Here is a 26227-nt window from a genome sequence, read left to right as displayed (position 1 = left end):
ACGCAACGTAGAACTAACTGAGCCTTTAGCGATATAATCCACAATTTGTGTTCAAATTATGTAGACAAAATTAACAATAAAAAGCTAAAATAAATCCCGTGATCAATTAAAAAAATGTTAAATATTTAGTGTATGTATTTTATAGCGGATTTTGATTTTGTTTAGTTTATACAATAACGTTTTTGGAAAACAGTTAACACGATTGGGTTCAGCATACTCGAACTAGGTTAACTCGTCGTGTACCACGTTTGATAGAAAATGTCAAATTCATGAGCAGTGTAATTAATTCGAAGATTATATTTAATAATTTTTTGTTGCAAAGCGTAAATTAGTATTTTCTCTTCTTTTAACAGATCTCACAAAACTATTCTTGAGGATATTAATTACCAACTAGAATTAAATCGGGCAATTCCCGGCAAACCCGATCAAGATTATCCTATTTATAGCACAGTTTCCTAAAACAACATTTTCATGTAATGGTAAGCTAGAAGGATATTATGCTGATATCGAAAGTAGATGCCAGCATTTCGTATATGCACAAATACCGCGACATCTACTCAAGGTTTTTGGGTTCCTATGTCCTAATGGGACTCTTTTCAGTCAAAAATTATTGGTCTGTGATTGGTATAGAAATGTGAAGTGCAACGATTCAGAGTTATATTATAATAATAATAATATTGAGGTGGGAACTGAATTTACCATAATGAAAACTATTCGCCTTATGATGCAATACCCTATTAAAATGCTTAAAGGAGATTATACTCGATATATTGAAGAACCACATGCAGAGAAAAACTTTACAAATCGAGAAAAACTATATTAAACATTTTTACGATTACGAAAACCCGAATCAAAACAATAGAAGCAGTTTGTTGATAAATAATTTGGGAGTGTTATCACCTGATATCAATTACGTAGTAAAAAACGAAACAGCCCCAACTAATACTTTCAAAGAAATACAATCAGTGAAATAAACCTTGCCTTGAATATAAATAACTTGGCGGAAACAGAAGTAATCAATGCAACAACTCAAAAGAATCCTGATACTATAAATAAACAGCCATTTCGCTTTTTAAGTCAGGAATTCTCAACTCAAAACTTCCTAAATAAAGAGGCACATGAGAAAATAAACCATACAATCGATGTAAGTACGAATTTATTTATTATGTAAGTATTAATGTATATTAGAGGTAATCAAAAATATCGATTTTGTTTAGATGGGTCTTATTTTGTTTATTAATGTCCAAAACTAACTGGTGTTAAATTTTGGCCCAATCGGATTACGGGAACCCGTGCCGGAATTCGATTGAAATGTGTGAAATTGGGTAAAGAATAGGACTTTTATAATTTCTTTAAAAATTGTGCCATTAAAATTACATTTCGACCAAACAGTATTTTTCACACACGAACCAAACCATACACATATGAAAGCACATAATTTATGTGGCATAACTTAGTTTTTTATTTTCTGATCGTTTGTTCTTTTTTAAAGGACTTTAAAATTTGAGGTACATACAATTTTTATAAAATATTTGTGGTCACCCTATTATAACATTATTGGTATCAGACCAGGGTACACTAAACTATGCATCACTACAACAATACAAAAACAACATGTATTTTGTTTTTGTAATTGTATGAGCTCAATGTCAAAATAAATTAAAATATTTTTTGATGTTTGTCTTTTAAAAAAATTCTTAATTTTATTTCAAAAAAACATGCAGTGATTTTTAAATGGAATTTTAAGGGATATGCATGTTTATATACTTATATTATAATTGGCAGAGGACCTGACAAAGCAAGATTTTGGAATAACCTGATTTGTGCCACGAAATTTGTATCTTTAGCTACAAAAGTTTGGCAAACGAAAGTGGGCGAAAACGTGCGCAATACTAAAGATTGTTGATATCTGAATTGGCCTGATTTGTGCCAATAAAGTTGTGTTGTGGCTACCAAAGCACAGTGGTATAGGAAAAAAAAAAAGAGGGAAATAATTCGGTAACTTCTAAACGGTTAATCCGATTTTAATGAAATTTGGTGTGCACAAAGAGGAGGTGTTGTCGAGTTTAGGTTTTGAATTTGGACCTTATAGGCCAACCAGGGGCCCGGCGGGGGGTCATCAAATTAGGACACCTCGGCTATGTTAAATTTTTAAAACGATCCTATTTCTTCATTTGAGTTCCAATTAAAAAAAATTTCGTATATAGAATCTCCTCATCGAGCACTATAAAAAATGTTGTCATAGCAGTAAATTATCTCTTATAGTTTAGGAGATATTCGCATTTGAAAATTAAAATTTTAAAATTTTTACCGTCCTTACTTTAGTTTTTTTTGATAATAGCAGGTCCAAATATTCCCGATTTTCGCCATTTTGTTTTATTCGCTTAACAACAAGTTTATATATCAAGCAGTGAAAGAATTATGTAAAAATCATGACTGAGTCCAAAGTTATAGGCATTTTAATTTAAAAAATTAAAAAAAGGCGATTTTTTGTCATTTTTTTCGGAAAAAAGTATCTTTTTCTTTTTAAGTTATCTAAAAAGTTTCTAAGAAGATGTATATAGAATTTATACTTTTTGGAAAGCTGACTTTACATAAAGTACGATAAATGAAACAAAACCTAAAAATTTTTGATACCGAGGGGACCAGGTCCATCCAAAAAAACCCTATTTTTTATGGAAAATTAAATTTTGAGCAAAAATTCTCAAATCGCATAGTCGATATCAAATTATAGTGACCTGTTTTATATGACCCAATATGTTCTTAATCATTTTGTAACGGGTTTCGATAACCCCGCCCCTGGTATGGATATAATAGGCAAAAAACTAAAAAATCCCATTTTTGGGATTTTTTAAAACTTTTTTGGGAATTCCGGGATTTCTAATAAGAAAATTCGAAATTTTGATTTAATTTTGGATTTTAAGTAAAAAAATCTACCTAACTGTAAAATTTCATCAAAAAATATTCATAAATAAAATTTTTATTGCAATTAGAAAAATTTGTATCTTCGCAAAAACTGAATAAAAAACATTTTTTAATTTTTTTTAAAAAAAGTATTCCGCGAATTTTTTAATTTTCAAAAATTATATACAGTTTTGAAAAATAGACAAAATTACCTTTCCATTGATATATAACATGCCTACCTAATGTTTTTTAAGTGACAAATTAATTAGGGAAAACTCAACATCTTTTAGAAAATTTGCCTAGCACTATTATTTTCATCCATAAGGTTAACTCTTAAATTTGTTACATATATGGATGAAAATAATAGTGCTAGGTAAATTTTCTAAAAGATGTTGAGTTTTCCCTAATTAATTTGTCACTTAAAAAACATTAGGTAGGCATGTTATATATCAATGGAAAGGTAATTTTGTCTATTTTCAAAACTGTATATAATTTTTGAAAATTAAAAAATTCGCGGAATACTTTTTTTAAAAAAATTAAAAAATGTTTTTTATTCAGTTTTTGCGAAGATACAAATTTTTCTAATTGCAATAAAAATTTTATTTATGAATATTTTTTGATGAAATTTTACAGTTAGGTAGATTTTTTTACTTAAAATCCAAAATTAAATCAAAATTTCGAATTTTCTTATTAGAAATCCCGGAATTCCCAAAAAAGTTTTAAAAAATCCCAAAAATGGGATTTTTTGGTTTTTTGCCTATTATATCCATACCAGGGGCGGGGTTATCGAAACCCGTTACAAAATGATTAAGAACTTATTGGGTCATATAAAACAGGTCACTATAATTTGATATCGACTATGCGATTTGAGAATTTTGCTCAAAATTTAATTTTCCATAAAAAATAGGGTTTTTTTGGATGGACCTGGTCCCCTCGGTATCAAAAATTTTTAGGTTTTGTTTCATTTATCGTATTTTATGTAAAGTCAGCTTTCCAAAAAGTATAAATTCTATATACATCTTCTTAGAAACTTTTTAGATAACTTAAAAAGAAAAAGATACTTTTTTCCCAAAAAAATGACAAAAAATCGCCTTTTTTTAATTTTTTAAATTTAAATGCCTATAACTTTGGACTCAGTCATGATTTTTACATAATTCTTTCACTGCTTGGTATATAAACTTGTTGTTAAGCAAATAAAAAAAAATGGCGAAAATCGGAAATATTTGGACCTGCTATTATCAAAAAACTAAAGTAAGGACGGTAAAAATTTTAAAATTTTAATATTCAAATGCGAATATCTCCTAAACTATAAGAGATAATTTACTGCTACGACGACATTTTTTATAGTGCTCGATGAGGAGATTCTATATACGAAATTTTTTTTAAATCGGAACTCAAATGAAGAAATAGGATCGTTTTAAAAATTTAACATAGCCGAGGTGTCCTAATTTGAGGACCCCCCGCCGGGCCCCTGGTTGGCCTATAAGGTCCAAATTCAAAACCTAAACTCGACAACACCTCCTCTTTGTGCATACCAAATTTCATTAAAATCGGATTAACCGTTTAGAAGTTACCGAATTATTTCCCTCTTTTTTTTTTCCTATACCACTGTGCAAAGTGTGGCTAAAGACAACAGCCTTCTCAACGTGCGCAATACGGGGGATAGTTGATATCTGGAATGACCTGATTTGTGCCATTAAAGTTCTATTCTAAACGGATGAAGTTTGGCTAAAGACAGCGGACCTCAGAAAGGGCGCAATGCGGAAGATGGTTGAAATGTATTTTTTGTGCAAACAATATTATTTTTTTACAAACTAAACATTTTAAATTTTTTTATTATTAAAATTTTATTTTGTTTCAAATAAACAAAAACATATTTTGACAGAGAAGGTATGCAAATAAGAAAACAAAAAAATTATCAGCTGTTCGATTGCATATACCTGTTTAGTGTACACTGGTATCAGACGAAATAGAAAAATTCCCATATTCATATCTTGCATGGTATAAAGAAAACAAGGTAACTCCGTTCTCTCTCAATGAAAATTTTTTTGACGTAAATAAGAATTATTGAAATTTATTCTTTGTAAACAAATAAGGAGAAACGTTGCCACACATGTAGAAGGGAAAATCATATTTAGGAAATTAGAAATAAAAAATGTGGAATTTATTTACTAGATACAAGAATTCACAGAAAGAATCAAGATGATAAACCATACATTCGTTAGAATATTCGAATCAGAGGTATCATTTGAAAGGGGTTTTAAAGCTGAATCCAATGGTTCCAAGTTTAGTACTCATGTTGTAAATTTTATTTTAGAAAAACTGTACAATTAAAAAAATACTAAAAAGTGTCTTATTTGTAACCACTCATCAGCCATCGATAGACTCAGAATATTTTGGGAACCATGATAAAACATAACAATTGTCTGTTCTAACGATATTTTCATCAAAACGGTCCAGCCCACAACGGAGAACATTAAACCCAAATCCCAAAATATTTTGGTTAATATCATATAACATAAGCTGCATTTTTGCGAGTCGGTCTGTGGTAGCATTCCTTTGAAGATCCGTCGAAATCTAGAGGTTTTTGCTTGGCATGTGTCTTAAAGTTAATCCGAAGGCCCTATTGGATTGGACACAGAAGAAATTACAGAGAAATCATATCTGTTTTACGGAGAATGGCCCGCACTACTTACAAGCAAACTTGAAATCAGCAGGGTCCGTCCGCATAGTGAAGAACGGTTTTTAACATTTTTATTATTTTCTTTATTATTTGTATTTTATGTTGAAGAATATTTGAAATTCAAATTTTGAATTTAGTTTGAAAAATATTTTCTATTTTCTATTTTTATATTGAAAGAAAAAAAAATAAATAATAAACAAAAAACTTGGATTTGTAAAGTAAATATGGTAGCATATAAAAAAATAAATCGCTTAAACGTCAGAAGTTTAATATGGCTACGAAAAGAGAGAACGGTTATACCATGGTATAAAGAAAACAAGGTAACTCCGTTCTCTCTTAATGAAAAATTTTTTGACGTAAATAAGATTTTTTGATATTTAGTTTTTGAAACAAATAAATAAAAACGTTGCCACACAGTTTAAAAGGGAAATTATATTTAGGAAATCAGAATTAAAAAATGTGTAATTTTGTTTACTACAAAAGTGTAACTGTTGTGAATTGCAAATATAAACGATTATAAATACGTTTTAATAAATGTTTTATTATTGTTTTATATTTTTATATAAACTAACACTTTACAAAGAACGAATGAAGGTGATTAACCATAAATTCGCTGGAATTTCTTCTACTCAATGGTAATTTCTTGGTGGCGTATCATAATTTCCAGTGACACAATGTCCATGGACATTATGACACTTTTAAAAAGAAAAGTTTTGGAAATTTTATTTATATTTAAAGAAAGGGACACTCTCATCCCGAAAAGAGTTGCTCCTAAATTTGGTGTCTGTTGCATTTTGAATTGGGTTAAAAAAGTGTCCTCGTAAGGGGGTTTTAAATTCTAGGGTATTTCGAATACCGGTTTCGCTATATTAAGACATTTTTGATAAATGTACTTTTTTACGTCCTTTTGCTCGTAGACATTGTGACACTTTTAAAATTGTCAACGTCCATAGACACTATGACTTAATTTAGTGTGTCATATCGTCCATAGACATTATGACACGCCACCTAATTTCTTTATTTGGTTTTTAAGGGACTTCAGGACGTGCTTCTGAATTGCTAAAAGGTACTGGTTGATTTACTGGTATTCCTAGATCTTGTCGCCTGTGTGCAATGAAAATCGAAAATAGAATAAACTGGCATATTCCGCTTTAAAGTCAGGTCAAAATAAGGATATTTTCCATCTTGTAAAACGTAGTATGCCACTGGATTAAAAGGGATATTATTAGACTTTACAGTGTAAATAAATGGCCTACCGGACATACACACACACAATATATACGATGGTCCTGAAGAAGTAAAACTATCAAATATCGTGAGCGCTGCAAGATTAGTACGATATAAAATTGATCAGAACATTTTCGCTATTTATTAAACAAAATTATATTCTCTAGAACAAAGACGTCAGCAACTTTCTTCTTTGATGGTATGTTGAAACTCCCATATAATGCTGGCCAGTGAGACTGGCCAACATCTCCCGACACACAAATTTGGAAGCAACAGACTTTGGTGGATAGTATTATTTGATTTATATTTTGTAATCTCACGGATTATTTGTTTTATTTATAATATTTTTTAATTTATGTTTGAAAAAATATTTTTACAGACATTTGAAAAAGAAATATAAAAGTAAACAAAAAACATAGGTTTTTAAGGTAGATATGGTAGCACGATTTTAAGCAATAAAATAGTAATTCGCCCAAACGTCAGAAGTTTAATATGGCTACAAAAAGAGAGAACGGCTATACCTTTATTTTTTCTACTATGGGTTATACCTTTACTTTTTCTACTATGATATCTTGTATTTCGTTTTATTTTTCAAGAATAAAAAGGTATAAAAAATATCCCTGTGATCAAATGGTCACAATTGGGTGCCACTTTGCATCGTAGCGAGAATAAAAGATGAAATAAATAAAAGGCGATTTTTTTAATGTAGCCACAATTAGGCGTTTGGCATTTGGGAATTTGTGGATTTGTTTATTCTCTAAAAATTAATTTATTAACCTAACAATATTATAACAATTTGTCTTACGTGGCACAGTGGGGCAGAATGGAAATTTTTTGGAAATAAATCTGGCATTTCTAAACGGCTGATCCGATCGGGATAAAATTTGGCGTGAGCGTAGCCAAGGAGTATTCGAGTTTAAGTTTTGAAGATGAACCCTGCAGATGCCCCACGGACGGCGCTGTGGCGGCTCAAAGTAGGGTACCTACGACATGTAAAATTTTTAAACTCGTGCCATTTTTTTGTTTTTCACCCAAATACAAAGATTTTTATATTTTGTGAAAGCGCTCGACGAGATCTTGAAAAAACATGCTTGGACATACTACTTATCTCTTATAATATCCGAGTTTTAGGCATTTAAAAATGTAGTTATACAAAATTTACCATACCTTGGTCCGCCTTTTTTTGAATACCGGGCGTAATTTTGGACCAAAGAACTCAATTTTTTTGTTAGTTAGACAACAAAATTTCGAATAATATACAAAAAATTTCAGATCAATATCATTTACAGATCCAAAAATATACGTTTTTTAATTTAAAAATTCAAAAAATTTTAGATTTTTGGCGTTTTTTTTGCCAAAAATGTGTCTTAACTCTTTTATTAATAAAATAAAATTTTCTTTAAGAACATATAACAATTTTATAGTTTTCTAAAAGGTATCTTTACGCAGAACGCTTTGGCGTAAAAAACTTGCCCTAGTTTTTGAAAATGTTGCCACTGCGTCCTTCCGAATATGACCTATTTTTTATCAAAACTTCAACTGTGGGCGACATGTTCTAAAATCCCAAAGCTGGGATCAGAAAACTGAAAGCAGTTTTGGAAACCTCAATATGTTTTCTATTTACTCCAAAAGTATTTTCCCAGCCCTGAAAGAAATGTGGACCCTATGGGCAAAAAAGTAAAAAAACCCATTTTTGGGATTTTCATTCCTATTTTTGGATTTTCTTATTTGAAATGACAAATTTAACAAGCGTTGAAAATTTCATTGAGTTTTGTTCATAAATAAAGATTTTGTCATATATTATATATTTGTTTAATTTCTAAAACTATGATTTATATCAAAATTTTAATAGGGTCGCAGATATGTAGCTACAACAATTTAGTCCATATTTATCCCTTAATATCATTTTTTAGTTAGATATGGAAATTCTCGACCCTTTACAAAAAATTTCAAGCCAATATCTCAATTACATTCAAAAATATGTTCATTTAAACCTGTGTCCTTTAATTTCATCTTTTTCATATTTTAGTATTAAGGTGTTGCATAAAATATTTGGACAATTTTTAAAAATTATTTAGTTAATTATTTTATTAAAGACTATAACATTGTATATACAATAAAAAAATTATAATTTTATTATGAGCCACGCACAACAACACCTAAATCACCCCACACAAACCACCTTTCCCGCCCACCGAAACATAAAGCACAATTTAATACAATATCATCAGTTAGTATAATAGCTATTTTTATTTGAACTGTTTATCTTAAACATAATACAATTAATTCTTACAACCTACTTATATAGTTAGTTCCTAACACTACTTATTTTCTATAAAATAATCTGTCATATCGGTATACATATCCAGAAGGTAATATAAGTCCTTTAAATCTTCCTTGTTTTGAGATGATAGAGTTTCATAACAAATCCATCTTTTTAGCATAGTTGAAAGAACAGGATCAGAAGATAGAAGTAAACTATTAAAAATATCTTCATTCTGTGATTGCCTGGAGCATTTTCTTGAGCTGAATAGTTGAACATGCTTAAAATCTCGATTCCTCGCTTCCTGGGCTTCTTCTGTTAATTCTCCAAGTGGAAGAATATTCGATGCAATTATTATATGACCATGACACAATACTTTGTGTACTGTTGGTGTTAGTTCCCTCCATGGATACAGAGATACAAGTAATTTAGAAATTTCAGATGTATATTCCCCAAATCGATTTCCATTAATTTTATGTTTACTATTCAGTGCCATTAAAATAGTGTTAACTCTTCGAAGCAACTCCTTGTCGATTCCAGTTATTTTTGAAGTAATTTCAAAATCACGAAAAAACCTTCTCGCCGTAGTACCGTCATTTGTACTACCGCAACTTGGAAGTGGTTTGTCGATGTTTAATCCCATCTGAACTTTAAATTCTTCTTGGATTCTGCTTTTTTCCGCAGCTCTCAGTTCTTTCAATTCTTCATTATTTTTTGTTGATTTAGTAAGATTCTCTGGCACACTTCTATATTTGAGGTCGTATGCTATGTGTAAAAAGTAATCCATAAATCGTATTCTGGCATGAAGTGGTGAAATTCCGAAAGACAGGACTTCTTCATTAATACTTCTGCTTTTGTTTATATTTGAGAATTGCGACTTTTTCTCATTACATATTGAGCATCTCCAGAAGGAAGAAGTTTCTGTTATGGCATTGCTGACCTTTCCATCAATCATTGTTAAGCTTAGCTGATATGATACGTTAATAGAGAATTCCTTTATTTTTATGCATATGGGCTCCAGTGCATTTATTTCATCTTTTAAATATTCCACTAAATCTTTTGTTGTTTTCTTTGACTCCTTTATATATTCAAATCCAATGGGTCTACAAACATTTTTTGAACCCGGAGTTGTATTGATCCATATATCTTCAAATGAATTTCCGATGCTTGACGATGATGGATTAAGGGAATATGAACGAATTCGTAATGGCACTAATGATGACATAAATACACTTTTGTAGTCTGCTAATGTCCGACTTCCACAAGCTTTTTTTGTATTCTGGAAGTGCTGATAAACCGTCACATCTCCACTTACACATTAAGACAACATCATAGTTATGAATTTTCCTTAGTTGGTCTTCTGAAAAGTCTGACACAATTCTTGATGCTGTGTTTTCGAGCAAAGATGATATATCAATACAAGCTTCCACATCATTAACAGCAATAGGTGATGGTAGGATAGTTTGTTTTTTCCTGGATCGCCTTGTATGATGGTAATATACTGTGTCCTTTTTCATGCAGAGCTTTCCTTAATATTTGGTACTTATTTCGACTGAGACCCAGTTCCAACATAAGCGCTATTGCTTCCTATTCAGTAAAATTTGATTGTGATGTTGGAGTTGGTATACTTTCCACAATTCGCTTAAGTCGTTTTGGTGATGCATTAGGAAGAATAGTTGCAATATGTACGACATCCATAGGTTGGTTTTCCTTTTTCAGCATTTCGTTAAATGTATCAGCAATTTCCTCATTTGAGATTGAAAAAATTTTTGTGTGACCCTCTTTTTTTTTACCTTGAACATAAGTCTTCTTATGACTTGCAAGGCGCTCCTGTTGATGTGTTGTAAGTTGAGATTTCCGTAGTAGTTTCCATCCAACTACAAAATTTTAATCGACATTTCTTTTGATTTCCATCCACAGACTTACTTTTTACATCAAAAAGTTTTCAATTTTTTATATGCCTGTTTTGTCTACTTTTCTACTATATGTAGTTTTTATATAATTTGAAATGTCTTCAATTCTTTCTGGCCCTTTTGAAGATACACTCCATAAAACGGAACACAACTCTTCGTACTTTAATGTAATCTTCATTGTAGATTTATTAAATATGGTACTTAAAATTTAAGAAGTTTACTTATATACCAATTCTTGTCATTTCCGATACAGGTATTCCAAAGTAAAAAATTACGAATTGTCTACCTATTAACATTTAGGACTATATTACTATAACCTGTAATTCAGTCATTGATATTTCTTATTAGTGAATGAATCGAAATTATCATTACCTGTATATTTTTACCTACATGATCATAAACGAAACAGAGCGAAATGATCTGTCGAAAAAATTTAGGTAAAGAATAGTTATAAATTTTTGAAAATTTAAGCATAATAGGACCTTTCAATTATAAGGATAAGCAAACAAATAGAAAATAGGTAAATATAAGATTTAAATATGTTCTGTCATACTTAATACTAAAATTTTTAGGACACAGGTTTAAATGAACATATTTTTGAATGTAATTGAGATATTGGCTTGAAATTTTTTGTAAAGGGTCGAGATTTTCTATATCTAACTAAAAAATGATATTAAGTGATAAATATGGACTAAATTGTTGTAGCTATCTGCGACCCTATTAAAATTTTCATATAAATCATAGTTTTAGAAATTAAACAAATATGTAATATATGACAAAATCTTTATTTCAACGCTTGTTAAATTTGTCATTTCAAATAAGAAAATGCAAAAAAAAATTGAAAAGGTCAAAGGGCATCCCGCAATTCCCAAAAATAGGAATGAAAATTCCAAAAATGGGATTTTTTATTTTTTTGCCCATAGGGTCCACATTTCTTTCAGGGCTGGGAAAATACTTTTGGAGTAAATAGAAAACATATTGAGGTTTCCAAAACTGCTTTCAGTTTTCTGATCCCAGCTTTGGGATTTTAGAACATGTCGCCCAAAGTTGAAGTTTTGATAAAAAATAGGTCATATTCGGAACGACGCAGTGGCAACATTTTCAAAAAATAGGGCAAGTTTTTTACGCCAAAGCGTTCTGCGTAAAGATACCTTTTAGAAAACTATAAAATTGTTATATGTTCTTAAAGAAAATTTTATTTTATTAATAAAAGAGTTAAGACACATTTTTGGCAAAAAAACGCCAAAAATCTAAAATTTTTTTAATTTTAAAATTAAAAAACGAATATTTTTGGATCTGTAAATGATATTGATCTAAAATTTTTTGTATATTATTCGAAATTTTGTTGTCTAACAAGAAAAAATTGAGTTCATTTGGTCCAAAATTACGCCCGGTATTCAAAAAAATGCGGACCAAGGTATGGTAAATTTTGTATAACTAAATTTTTAAATGCCTATAACTCGTATATTATAAGAGATAAGTAGTATGTCCAAGCATGTTTTTTCAAGATCTCGTCGAGCGCTTTCACAAAATATAAAAATCTTTGTATTTGGGTGAAAAACAAAAAAATGGCACGAGTTTAAAAATTTTACATGTCGTAGGTACCCTACTTTGAGCCGCCACAGCGCCGTCCGTGGGGCATCTGCAGGGTTCATCTTCAAAACTTAAACTCGAATACTCCTTGGCTACGCTCACGCCAAATTTTATCCCGATCGGATCAGCCGTTTAGAAATGCCAGATTTATTTCCAAAAAATTTCCATTCTGCCCCACTGTGCGTGGTTTCTTACTAAGTGTATTGGCGCAAAGTGATTTTAAAATATGGTTTATATATTTCTCTACATTTTACATTTTTTAAGAACCGTTTGAAGAACCGTTTTAATTTCATATTGCAATTTACAAATGAATAGATGCAAATACATATAAAATAAACAAATACATTTATACCCCATTTACACTACAGCGAAATCTAGAACTTATGAGATTTCGAGCAAATCCAGTTGATTTTTACTAGATTTCTCATACAAAACAAAATCTACTTCATTTAATTCACAAACAAGTTTAATACGTTAAGTTCAAAATTTTTCTATAAATTTTCTTTAAAAGAAAATTTAGACGTAACCGACACCTTGCTGTTAAAAAATTCATAAACAGAAAATAAGTGTGTACTTACACGTCTTTTTTCTTTTTCTTGTAAAGTTGAAACTATTGGATATATAGCTACGAAATTTTCAGAGATGATGTTAATAGACCTAAATTATCGGTTTCTGTAAAAAAACGAAAATCGAAAATCAAGTCGTTTACATCCATTTTGCAAAAATGATATGTAGGTTTTTAGGTATTTGTTTATATGTTTATGTTTACATTAGCAAAAATATAAATTTTCAGATGGGTCTTATTTTGTTTATTATAGTCTAAAACTTAAACTTTTAGATAAATCGGATAACGGGTACCCGTGGCGAACATCGATTAAAAATTGTAAAATTGGGTAAAAATAGGACTTTTTGGTTTCTTCTTCTTCACTATCGGACAAAATAAAGTGCAAAAGTACTCATGCTATATTCATTCAGCGAAAAATCGATTAAATGATTATTGAATATGGAAAATTTTTACAAAATCTTTAAATTAATATACAATGCTACAAAAATAACAATAAAACTAAATTATTGTACTTAAAATTTTTCTGTATAACATCTAAAATTAAAGTAAATTTACTTTTTTGTCGGACAAGATGAAGTCTAAATTTTATATATCATTATTTAAATTTCTTGTATATCAAAATTTTTTATCTATTTTGGTTCTGATTTTAATATTTGGATTTACTTAAGCCATTTTGGTAATTTTTTCACCATTATTATTCGCAATCGCCTTCCCTTCTCCTTGCTTTCTCCATATCCTCACCTAAAACGCAAACGGCCCTATCTAACATTTTTAAAATTTTACAGGAGAAGTAAAAAACTATTGAAATTGAAAAGTTTGTTTCTATCAACGCGATTTATTTGTAGTAAATAAACAAATTGTTAAATAGTGAAACCTATCAGTTGTTATGATAGTTGACAATGGCGTATAAAAAAGTGGATAAATTGGACTTTTTACCTTTAATATTTAAATGTGTTTGTAGATAGGGCCTTTTGTTTTTTGTCAATAAAATAGCTAATTTTGGTCGGAAGAGTCCAATTTTTTGTGTGGACATTTGTTTTGATGCAATACATTATAATCAACAATAAAATCGATTTTGAATTTTTGGTTAGTTAGGATCGTTTGCGTTTCAGGTAGGGTTGCCAGATTCCGATTCGCAAAAAGCTGGACATTGGGTTTTAAAAAGCTGGACAAAACAAAAAAAGCTGGACATAAAAAATACTGAGGAAATGTTAATTTTGGTTTTGTGTAAATAATTTCACAGTGATACACCATTCTCATTTACCAATTCCGTTTTCTTATAATCCATAGAGTACGAATATATTTTTAGTTTTCATCGATCACTTCGTTAACTTAGTTTTTCAGAGCAAAAGATGTGAAAAAGCGCCATTTTTTGAAGTTTTAAAAATCTTAAGTACGTAAGCTGTACGTAAAGAAATTGACTTTCGCTCGCAATAATATTTATATTTATTACGACATCAGCTGTTCAAATGTTGAGACATGTTGTCAGCGATGATAGAAGAGGGAAATCATAACTTAGTTGTATAACAAATGTACGATCAGTATTGGCTAATATGATTTGACAAAGGTAAGTAAGAAAGTAAAGTCGGGCGTGACCGACCATATGATACCCTACACCAGTTATGAATATTAAATGTGATGAATTTTTAATAATAATTCATTGTTCCGATACATTTAGGCAATTTGTGGATGAAAAACTATGGGAGCTAGGGTCAAATGAGGCCCGATCTTTATGAAATTTGGCAAGGTCATCAAGGCTTGTATAATATTTAGTTTTGCCGCTTTTTATCGATATACAGGTATATTTAACATAATTATGAGCTCAGAAGCCCTTTTCGGAGGGTTCTATTGTATGGGGGCTAGGTGAAATAATGGACCGATTTTATTAATTTTCAATAGGCTTCGTCCTTGGATCAATAAAAGTGGTGTAGGGTATAATTATTGCCCAAGTTATTGCAGCGTACTAAAAGCAATCTATTTTAGCTGGACAAATTAAATTTTAGCTTGAAACTGGACAAGCATCAAAAAAGCTGGACAATCCAGCCAAGTCCAGCCAGGCTGGCAACCCTAGTTTCAGGTGACGATATGATTATTTTCAAAAGAAATCCGTTTTTGATCACTATTTCATCGGAATTTTTGATCAATTGTGGTCCAAAATGTATCTATTGGATTTAGGGCGGTGCTCTGAGCTTTTTGAATAAATTTCACCTAGGTTCCCCACACCTAACGTTAAAAATTGGACACATACGAAGAGTCAACTGACCAATACCTTCAATCTTTCAACAACATATTTAAAAGCATGGATTTTTTCGATCTTAGTATTTAATTTCGTATTTTTTAGCACAAATTTACGTAGTTGGTCAGATGAGTCCCAATTTGTACCGAAAATTTTCAAATGTCGACAAGTGTGTAATTTAAGCCCTTCAATATACAAAACTTTAAAAACAATATCCCAGGTTTTAAACATCATGGTGGAGGGCTATCGGTGTTGGTACAACTTTAGGGCCGGGAATCTTGGTGAAAGTGGAGTAAACAATAACAAATGAGCAATTCACGAGCGTATTTAATAAAAATTTTGAAATAAATGCCGTAAAGCGACATGGCCACACATCAAATTTGTTGACTCAAACGGTAAGTTTTTTGATTGTGTTAGTGAAAAAACTCACATGTATATATGCGGTGTGAGTTTTTTACTAACACAATCAAAAAACGTACTGTTTGAGTCAAACAATTTGATGTGTCGCCAAGGCGCTTAAAATGGGTTTGGGAGACATAATGCCTCAACAGATGCATGACTTCAAACACACGACAAAGGTTAAAAACATTATTAAAAAAAAAAACACTGAAATATTGGAATGACCTGCTCAGACCATCGCCCTGAAGGCCCAACTATAATGTGCATAAGCTTGCTTAAGGTAATGTCAAAATCGTACGAAAAGTCTCTCAAATGCTTAAGAAAATCCGAGAAAACTTTTAGGTGGCTATAATGTACTTACGTGCATTCAAAACAATTTAGCGCACACATTTATTTGCACATTTATGTGACACACGTAATAAAAAAATACATATTTCAAAATATTTTATTGAAATAAATTCATTTTCTTGTAGCTTTCCATTTTTTTTCTTTATTTTCTTTGTGTATAATAAACAAACAATTGATTCCGTACTTAATGTGCTGTCAGTATCGCTCTTTGCTTAAGCAAATAAAATTTGACGAAACTCTCTTAAGTACTTCAGTTTGTTTAAGCATATTATAGTTAGGCCTTAAATCCAATAGATAAAGTTTTGGCCACAATTGATCAAAAAATTCCTCTGAAATAGCGAACAAAAACGGATTTCTTTTGAAAATAATCGTATGGGGGAAAGCAAGGAGAAGGGAATGCGATTGCGAAAAAAAAAATTACAAAAATGGCTTGAGTAGATTCAGATATTCAAATCTGAACCAAAATAGATAAAAAATTTTGATATACAAGAAATTTAAATAATAATATTTAAAATTTACACTTTATTTTGTCCGACAAAGAAGTAAATTTACTTTAATTTTATATGTTATACACTAATACCCCGGTTTGCGTCGCTAATAGGGCCTGAAGAAAAGCGACGCAAACCGAAACGACGCAAAACGAAGCACGATTTTCCATGCATTTGTATTAATTTTCATTTAATTGGTTCCGAAATTCATAATTTTAGCTGAAAAAATAGATTTTTCAATAAAAAATATTTTTTTTAAATGCTTTTTATTATTGTAAAAATATAACAATTCATTGGAGTAACGCAAAAAAAAAAACATAACAAAAATATTAAAATTAAAAATAAGGAATTCTTAGAATAAAATCAAAAGTCTTATCGTATTTTTTTAACTTTAGTCATCTAAATCGACCAAATCAACTGGGGGATGTGTCAATCTTGCTGATTTTGTTATGTACTTGTCTAACGATTGCACAGTGGGGCAGAATCGAAATTTTTTGGAAATAAATCTGACATTTCTAAACGGCTGATCCGATCGGGATAAAATTTGGCGTGAGCGTAGCCAAGGAGTATTCGAGTTTTGAAGATGAACCCTGCAGATGCCCCAGGGACGGCGCTGTGGCGGCTCAAAGTAGGGTACCTACGACATGTAAAATTTTTAAACTCGTGCCATTTTTTTGTTTTTCATCCAAATACAAAGATTTTTATATTTACTGAAAGCGCTCGACGAGATCTTGAAAAAACTTGGATATTTTTGGGATTTTTATTCCTATTTTTGGGAATTGCGGGATGCCCTTTGACCTTTTCAATTTTTGCATTTTCTAATTTGAAATGACAAATTTAACAAGCGTTGAAAATTTCATTGAGTTTTGTTCATAAATAAAGATTTTGTCATATACTACATATTTGTTTAATTTCTAAAACTATGATTTATATCAAAATTTTAATAGGGTCACAGATAGCTACAACAATTTAGTCCATATTTATCCCTTAATATCTTTTTTTAGTTAGATATGGAAATTCTCGATTCTTTACAAAAATTTTCAAGCCAATATCTCAATTACATTCAAAAATATGTTCATTTAAACCTGTATCCTTTAATTTCATATTTTTCATATATTAGTATTAAATATGACAGAACATATTTAAATCTTATATTTACCTATTTTCTATTTGTTTGCTTATCCTTATAATTGAAAGGTCCTATTATGCTTAAATTTTCAGAAATTTATAACTATTTTTTACCTAAATTTTTCGACAGATCATTTCATTCTGTTTCGTTTATGATCATGTAGGTAAAAATATACAGGTAATGATAATTTCGATTCATTCACTAATAAGAAATATCAATGACTGAATTACAGGTTATAGTAATATAGTCCTAAATGTTAATAGGTAGACAATTCGTAATTTTTTACTTTGGAATACCTGTATCGGAAATGACAAGAATTGGTATATAAGTAAACTTCTCAGATTTTAAGTACCATATTTAATAAATCTACAATGAAGATTACATTAAAGTACGAAGAGTTGTGTTCCGTTTTATGGAGTGTATCTTCAAAAGGGCCAGAAAGAGTTGAAGACATTTCAAATTATATAAAAACTACATATAGTAGAAAAGTAGACAAAACAGGCATATCAAAAATTGAAAACTTTTTAAAACTTTTTGATGTAAAAAGTAAGTCTGTGGATGGAAATCAAAAGAAATGTCGATTAAAATTTTGTAGTTGGATGGAAACTACTACGGAAATCTCAACTTACAACACATCAACAGGAGCGCCTTGCAAGTCATACGAAGACTTATGTTCAAGGTAAAAAAAGAGGGTCACACAAAAACTTTTTTCAATCTCAAATGAGGAAATTGCTGATACATTTAACGAAATGCTGAAAAAGGAAAACCAACCTATGGATGCCGTACATATTGCAACTATTCTTCCTAATGCATCACCAAAACGACTTAAGCGAATTGTGGAAAGTATACCAACTCCAACATCACAATCAAATTTTACTGAATAGGAAGCAATAGCGCTTATGTTGGAACTGGGTCTCAGTCGAAATAAGTACCAGAAAACACAGCATCAAGAATTGTGTCAGACTTTGCAGAAGACCAACTAAGGAAAATTCATAACTGTGATGTTGTCTTAATGTGTAAGTGGGGATGGGACGGTTTATCAGCACTTCCAGAATACAAACAAGCTTGTGGAAGTCGGACATTAGCAGACTACAAAAGTGTATTTATGTCATCATTAGTGCCATTACGAATTCGTTCATATTCCCTTAATCCATCATCGTCAAGCACCGGAAATTCATTTGAAGATATATGGATCAATACAACTCCGGGTTCAAAAAATTTTTGTAGACCCATTGGATTTGAATATATAAAGGAGTCAAAGAAAACAACAAAAGATTTAGTGGAATATTTAAAAGATGAAATAAATGCACTGGAGCCCATTTGCATAAAAATAAAGGAATTCTCTATTAACGTATCATATCAGCTAAGCTTAACAATGATTGATGGAAAGGTCAGCAATGCCATAACAGAAACTTCTTCCTTCTGGAGATGCTCAATATGTAATGATAAAAAGTCGCAATTCTCAAATATAAACAAAAGCAGAAGTATTAATGAAGAAGTCCTGTCTTTCGGAATTTCACCACTTCATGCCAGAATACGATTTATGGATTACTTTTTACACATAGCATACGACCTCAAGAAGTATGCCAGAGAATCTTACTAAATCAACAAAAAATAATGAAGAATTGAAAGAACTGAGAGCTGCGGAAAAAAGCAGAATCCAAGAAGAATTTAAAGTTCAGATGGGATTAAACATCGACAAACCACTTCCAAGTTGCGGTAGTACAAATGTGTAGACCCATTGGATTTGAATATATAAAGGAGTCAAAGAAAACAACAAAAGATTTAGTGGAATATTTAAAAGATGAAATAAATGCACTGGAGCCCATTTGCATAAAAATAAAGGAATTCTCTATTAACGTATCATATCAGCTAAGCTTAACAATGATTGATGGAAAGGTCAGCAATGCCATAACAGAAACTTCTTCCTTCTGGAGATGCTCAATATGTAATGAGAAAAAGTCGCAATTCTCAAATATAAACAAAAGCAGAAGTATTAATGAAGAAGTCCTGTCTTTCGGAATTTCACCACTTCATGCCAGAATACGATTTTTGGATTACATTTTACACATAGCATACGACCTCAAATATAGAAGTGTGCCAGAGAATCTTACTAAATCAACAAAAAATAATGAAGAATTGAAAGAACTGAGAGCTGCGGAAAAAAGCAGAATCCAAGAAGAATTTAAAGTTCAGATGGGATTAAACATCGACAAACCACTTCCAAGTTGCGGTAGTACAAATGACGGTACTACGGCGAGAAGGTTTTTTCGTGATTTTGAAATTACTTCAAAAATAACTGGAATCGACAAGGAGTTGCTTCGAAGAGTTAACACTATTTTAATGGCACTGAATAGTAAACATAAAATTAATGGAAATCGATTTGGGGAATATACATCTGAAATTTCTAAATTACTTGTATCTCTGTATCCATGGAGGGAACTAACACCAACAGTACACAAAGTATTGTGTCATGGTCAAATAATAATTGAATCGAATATTCTTCCACTTGGAGAGTTAACAGAAGAAGCCCAGGAAGCGAGGAATCGAGATTTTAAGCATGTTCAACTATTCAGCTCAAGAAAATGCTCCAGGCAATCACAGAATGAAGATATTTTTAATAGTTTACTTCTATCTTCTGATCCTGTTCTTTCAACTATGCGAAAAAGATGCATTTGTTATGAAACTCTATCATCTTAAAACAAGGAAGATTTAAAGGACTTATATTACCTTCTGGATATGTATACCGATATGACAGATTATTTTATAGAAAATAAGTAGTGTTAGGAATTAACTATATAAGTAGGTTGTAAGAATTAATTGTATTATGTTTAATTAAACAGTTCAAATAAAAAAAGCTATTATACTAACTTATGATATTGTATTAAATTGTGTTTTATATTTCGGTGGGCGGGAAAGGTGGTTTGTGTGGGGTGATTTAGGTGTTGTTGTGCGTGGCTCATAATAAAATTATAATTTTTTATTGTATATACATTGTTATAGTCTTTAATAAAATAATTAACTAAATAATTTTTAAAAATTGTCCAAATATTTTATTCAACACCAAATGTATGTTCTGTCATACTTAATACTAAAATATGAAAAAGATGAAATTAAAGGACACAGGTTTAAATGAACATATTTTTGAATGTAATTGAGATATTGGCTTGAAGTTTTTTGTAAAGGGTCGAGAATTTCCATATCTAACTAAAAAATGATATTAAGGGATAAATATGGACTAAATTGTTGTAGCTATCTGCGACCCTATTGAAATTTTGATATAAATCATAGTTTTAGAAATTTAACAAATATGTAATATATGACAAAATCTTTATTTATGAACAAAACTCAATGAAATTTTCAACGCTTGTTAAATTTCAAATAAAAAAAAATGCAAAAGGTCAAAGGGCATCCCGCAATTCCCAAAAATAGGAATGAAAATCCCAAAAATGGGTTTTTTTACTTTTTTGCCCATAGGGTCCACATTTCTTTCAGGGCTGGGAAAATACTTTTGGAGTAAATAGAAAACATATTGAGGTTTCCAAAACTGCTTTCAGTTTTCTGATCCCAGCTTTGGGATTTTAGAACATGTCGCCCAAAGTTGAAGTTTTGATAAAAAATAGGTCATATTCGGAAGGACGCAGTGGCAACATTTTCAAAAAATAGGACAAGTTTTTTACGCCAAAGCGTTCTGCGTAAAGATACCTTTTAGAAAACTATAAAATTGTTATATGTTCTTAAAGAAAATTTTATTTTATTAATAAAAGAGTTAAGACACATTTTTGGCAAAAAAACGCCAAAAATCTAAAATTTTTTGAATTTTTAAATTAAAAAACGTATATTTTTGGATCTGTAAATGATATTGAAAAAATTGAGTCCATTTGGTCCAAAATAATGCCCGGTATTCAAAAAAAAAGCGGACCAAGGTATGGTAAATTTTGTATCACTAAATTTTTAAATGCCTATAACTCGGATATCATAAGAGATAAGTAGTATGTCCAAGCATGTTTTTTCATGATCTCGTCGAGCGCTTGCAGAAAATATAAAATGGATGAAAAACAAAAAAATGGCACGAGTTTAAAAATTTTACATGTCGTAGGTACCCTACTTTGAGCCGGCACAGCGCCGTCCCTGGGGCATATGCGGGGTTCATCTTCAAAACTTAAACTCGAATACTCCTTGGCTACGCTCACGCCAATTATATACCGATCGGATCAGCCGTTTAGAAATGCCAGATTTATTTCCAAAAAATTTTGATTCTGCCCCACTGTGGATTGTTGGATTGTAACGCTTTTTTTCAAATAAATTTGTTTATAACAATTTATAACTTCGGTCACATTTCTAGACACTTTTAAACTGCGGTCTTCGTCCGGATCATTGTTTTCAAAAATGTCCATTGCTTGTGATATCAGCAGCATCGCTTCAGAAATTTTAGCAGCAGTAAGCTTTTTTTCTTCTGCTTCGACCTGAAGCGGAAGTATTTGATTGTCCAGCGTATTGTTACGTTGAATTGTAGTCAAACTTTGGTTACAATTTAACTCTGGGTCGTATAATAGGAGATCATTAATATCTTGTTCTTCCATTCCATAAAAAATTTGCATTTCTAGCTGATTCTGCAAGTTCTTTACATGTGTGTGGAACATCATTAATATCTTCCATATCTTTGAGAACACATTCGGACCATAATTGACGCCAAGTTCCGTTCATGCACGATTCTTTTACTTCTTTCCAAGATAGGTTTATATTTTCAATAGCCATCAGGATATTGTAATTCTTCCAAAACTCTTTCATGGATGGCATGTTATCTCCGTCAGTTGCTTTTAGAAGTTGATGAAATGTTCGACGCAGATAGTATGACTTGAAGTTGGATATAACACCTTGATCCATTGGTTGTATCACAGATGTTGTATTTGGGGCATAAAAATAACAATATTTTCCGAATAATCGTCTGAAAAAACAGGATGACCTGGTGCATTGTCAACTAACAAGAGCATTTTAAACTCAATATTTTTTGAAGAACAATAAGCCTTTAGCTCGGGAGCAGCACAATTGTTCATCCAATCTCTAAATAAGGATGCAGTCATCCATGCTTTTTTATTTGCACTCCAATGAACAGAAAGCTCGCTCTTTTTAAAATTTTTAAAAGCTCTCGGGTTTTCAGAGTGGTAAATTAAAAATGGCTTAAATTTAAAATCTCCCGCTGCATTTCCTCCCAAAAGAAGTGTAAGTCTATCTTTGCTAGATTTATAACCTGGCGAAGATTTTTCGGATTTAGAAATGTACGTTCTTCCTGGCAAACGTTTCCAAAAAATTCCCGTTTCATCAGCGTTTAAAACTTGTTGTGCAGAATACCCACCTTCTTCAATAATTGCTTTTAATTCAAGTTTGAACTTTTCTGCAGCTGAAGTATCAGCACTGCAATGCTATGCAAATTTCCACGGATTTTAAAACGGTCAAACCAACCTCTGCTTGCATCAAATTCTTCCGCACTTTCGGCACTTGATAATGGATAATCTTCTTTCAGATCTTCAAATAAAGTTAGTGCTTTCTTTTGAATTACCATTTGACTTAATGGCATTCTTCGCTGATTTTGATCTTCTATCCAAATGTTAAGAAGTGACTCCATTTTTTCCATTAAAGAACTTCTCATTTTGGTAACCTGTTTATGTTGTAACGATGATGCGGTTTCAGCAAATTTTTTTAATTTTATCAGCGTCTCTGGAACAAATGGATTTTATTGTAGAAGGGGCTAGTCCAAGGTTTCTTCCAATATCAACAGCCCTTTCTCCTGATTTAAAACGTTTTAAAATGTCAAGCTTTTGTTCTAAGCATAATTGCTTTCTTTTTTGACTCATTGCTGCAAAATATTTAGATCAACTTCACTTCAGCAAATGTAATTTGTAACTACTAACGACCTACAACTTGCTACCATCAGACAACATAAATACATATCTATGTATGTATTAACATTAGACTTAAACGGGAAATCCCCTTTTTCTGTTTGAGCTTTGTACAAACATTTTCATATTAACGACGCAAACTGAAACATAAACGGCGCAACTTCGAAGACGCAGAAATTTTATAAGGACACAACTTCGAATTTGCACTAGATTTAAACGGGAAATCCCCTTTGTCTGTTTTAGCTTTGTACAAACTTTTTCGTATTAACGACGCAAATCGAAGCACTAACGACGCAACTTCAAAACATGTGACGCAAACTGAAACAAAAACGACGCAACTTCGAAATCACAGAAATTTTAAAAAGACGCAACTTCGAAGCAGACGCAGAACGAGGCGACGCAAACCGGGGTATTGTGTACAGAAAAATTTTAGGTGGAATAAATTTGTTTTATTGTTATTTTTGTAGCATTGTATATAAACTAAATGAATTTAAAAAAAATCTATATTCAATAATCATTTAACAGATTTTTCGCTGAAATAATATAGTATGAGCACTTTTGCACTTTATTTTGTGTGATAGTGTAATTATTATATATTTTTCAAAATTATATTTTTTAAATATAAATAAAATCTTATCTTCTAGATAAAAGTTTCCAATTTAAAGATTTTTAATCGATTTCGGCAAGGGGTTCCCGTAAATAAACAAAATAAGACCCATTTGAGCAAAGTTTACATACATATATATATTTTTCGACACCTCTAGATAACGTGTTTTAACAAATAAACCTTATTTTTTATATATTTTAAGATCAATTCACTATACGACAACGACCAAGTAATAGTCATTAGAAGCAATAATACAAGTAATAGTACAACAAAATATGTTGAACATTTTATTGGCAAAAATTATACAGAAGGAAATGTTGATAATTCCGAATTATATGCCGAAGATGATTTCAAAACTGATCTTAAAATAAGTAATTTAACGGAAGTTATAACCACCAACATAAATTCTGTTAAAGAGGCTCCAAAATTCGAAGCAATAAAAGGCAATAAAGAATATTTGCAGAATTATTCGTCGAATCTTCTAATAAATGGCATAATACAGACTTCTATAGAACCTAAAATATACGAACATAATGCAACAGTAAACACCAAAAAATATTTTAAAAACTTTTTTACTAAGCGAAATTTGCAACAAATATTAATTACAACTCCAAAGATGCTCTCAACTACCACAACTAAAAATCCACGACTTTATTATAAAGAAACTCTTGCAAATCGCTTACATCCTTCTTTTACTCCCCAAACACTACCCCTGAAAGAAAAATCTAAGCATGAACATTATTCCATTTCAAAAAAAATTGTACGCAATGCCAGCACAGGGAGTGCTAATTTAAGTAACATTATAAATCACGGTTCAGACTTGCCATATCAACCAACTTGGGAAAGTGTTCAAAAAAATTTAATGCGCTATAAAATTTCTAATGGTAATATATCCCAAAGTTCTAAAAGATATTTAAATAGAGAAAGAACACCATCACATTCCGTTGCAACAAATGAGGAAAAACAAATTTCAACTGTGGATGACAATACGAAGGACTCTTTTTTTAACACTCATGAGCATAAACGGATTCATACACAAAGAAATTCATTTATTAATAATGATAATAGTATTAAAATGGCTAACTCTAGTAACGGTGAGATATATTTATAGTCTTTTTTATATAATCAATAAAGTAAAAGTTAGTATGTCTAATTTAAAATCAATTTTTCACATAGGTCTATTATCAAACATATTACAAATTCATCAGGAGCATGGGAATTCCTCAGGATTTTCCGAATATTCAGTTATTGCCGGTGCTCAGGAACAACCTATTTCCAGTGTTTTAGAAGAAAGTAACAATATGAAATTAAAAAATAGTTCCCAGAAAAAGTATATTAGTTTAGAAGAGTTTTTCATTCGAAAATTTGGTGATAAAACATATACTCAATAATTATTTTAAGTATCATAATTTCGGATTTTCAAAACTCAAATTTCATACAATTAAAAAATATATATGTACTAGATCCCTGTAAAAATAATTGGAGTACATGGGTCATTTTGGTAAACCCAAAACTACTTCCCTAGTAGTGCTGTGAAATACAGGCAATGGATCATTTCCTGCGTGGACCATGTACTCCCATAATTTTAATATTCAGTTGTAATGCATGTGTGTATTAAATGGTCCTTAGATTAGTTTTGGACCAGCCCCAGTCCTTTGCAAAGTACTCCTTATTTGGGGCTTTCAAAATAAAAGGTAAAAAAATGTTATCTTTTAGAAAAAATTATAACCATTATTATTATCTATATTATTTATTCTTCCATATATCTATATTAATAAGGATTCGTTTCAAAATTCAAAATGTTACATATTAAGTATCTTGGATGGAAATGTTATTTTTCAATAAAAAGCACTCCAAAAATATTAAACAATTTAAAAATAAAATGTTCCTCTGAATACGGGTTTTAAATATAGTATTTATTCTCGGTATCTAGGAAGTAATGCATTCAAAGTACAAATTTATTATTTTTAGA

The 26227-nt window shown here is 30.7% G+C and overlaps 1 protein-coding gene across 2 annotated transcripts; it reads left to right on the top strand.

The window, feature by feature from the left end:
- Positions 1–116: 116 nt before the first annotated feature.
- On the top strand, positions 117–26197 carry LOC119613184. 2 transcript variants are annotated; one of them, XM_037969129.1, is made up of 4 exons: positions 117–278; positions 354–1144; positions 24458–25349; positions 25432–26197. In XM_037969129.1, exons 3-4 carry the CDS (start codon positions 24872–24874, stop codon positions 25644–25646), a joined length of 693 nt encoding a protein of 230 aa, XP_037825057.1. In that variant the 5' UTR covers positions 117–278; positions 354–1144; positions 24458–24871; the 3' UTR covers positions 25647–26197. The 2 variants fall into 2 exon arrangements, with proteins under 2 accessions (XP_037825057.1, XP_037825056.1); XM_037969128.1 differs by having other exon boundaries at positions 333–1144.
- The last annotated feature ends 30 nt before the right edge of the window (positions 26198–26227 follow it).

The sequence above is a fragment of the Lucilia sericata genome, unplaced genomic scaffold (genome assembly GCF_015586225.1).
Source record: "Lucilia sericata isolate MDLA Ls3-8-SP2 unplaced genomic scaffold, ASM1558622v1 Contig001999F_arrow, whole genome shotgun sequence".
Classification (NCBI taxonomy): domain Eukaryota; kingdom Metazoa; phylum Arthropoda; class Insecta; order Diptera; family Calliphoridae; genus Lucilia; species Lucilia sericata.
The sequence above is the reverse complement of the archived record's forward strand: the minus strand, read 5'-3'. Positions and strand labels throughout refer to the sequence as shown.

Bases quoted from the DNA above. Each gene is read 5' to 3' on its own strand.
- LOC119613184 (XM_037969129.1), top strand. From the start codon at position 24,872: ATGCTCTCAACTACCACAACTAAAAATCCACGACTTTATTATAAAGAA. The intron at 25,350-25,431 runs GTGAGATATATT...TTTTTCACATAG, and splicing joins AATGGCTAACTCTAGTAACG to GTCTATTATCAAACATATTA.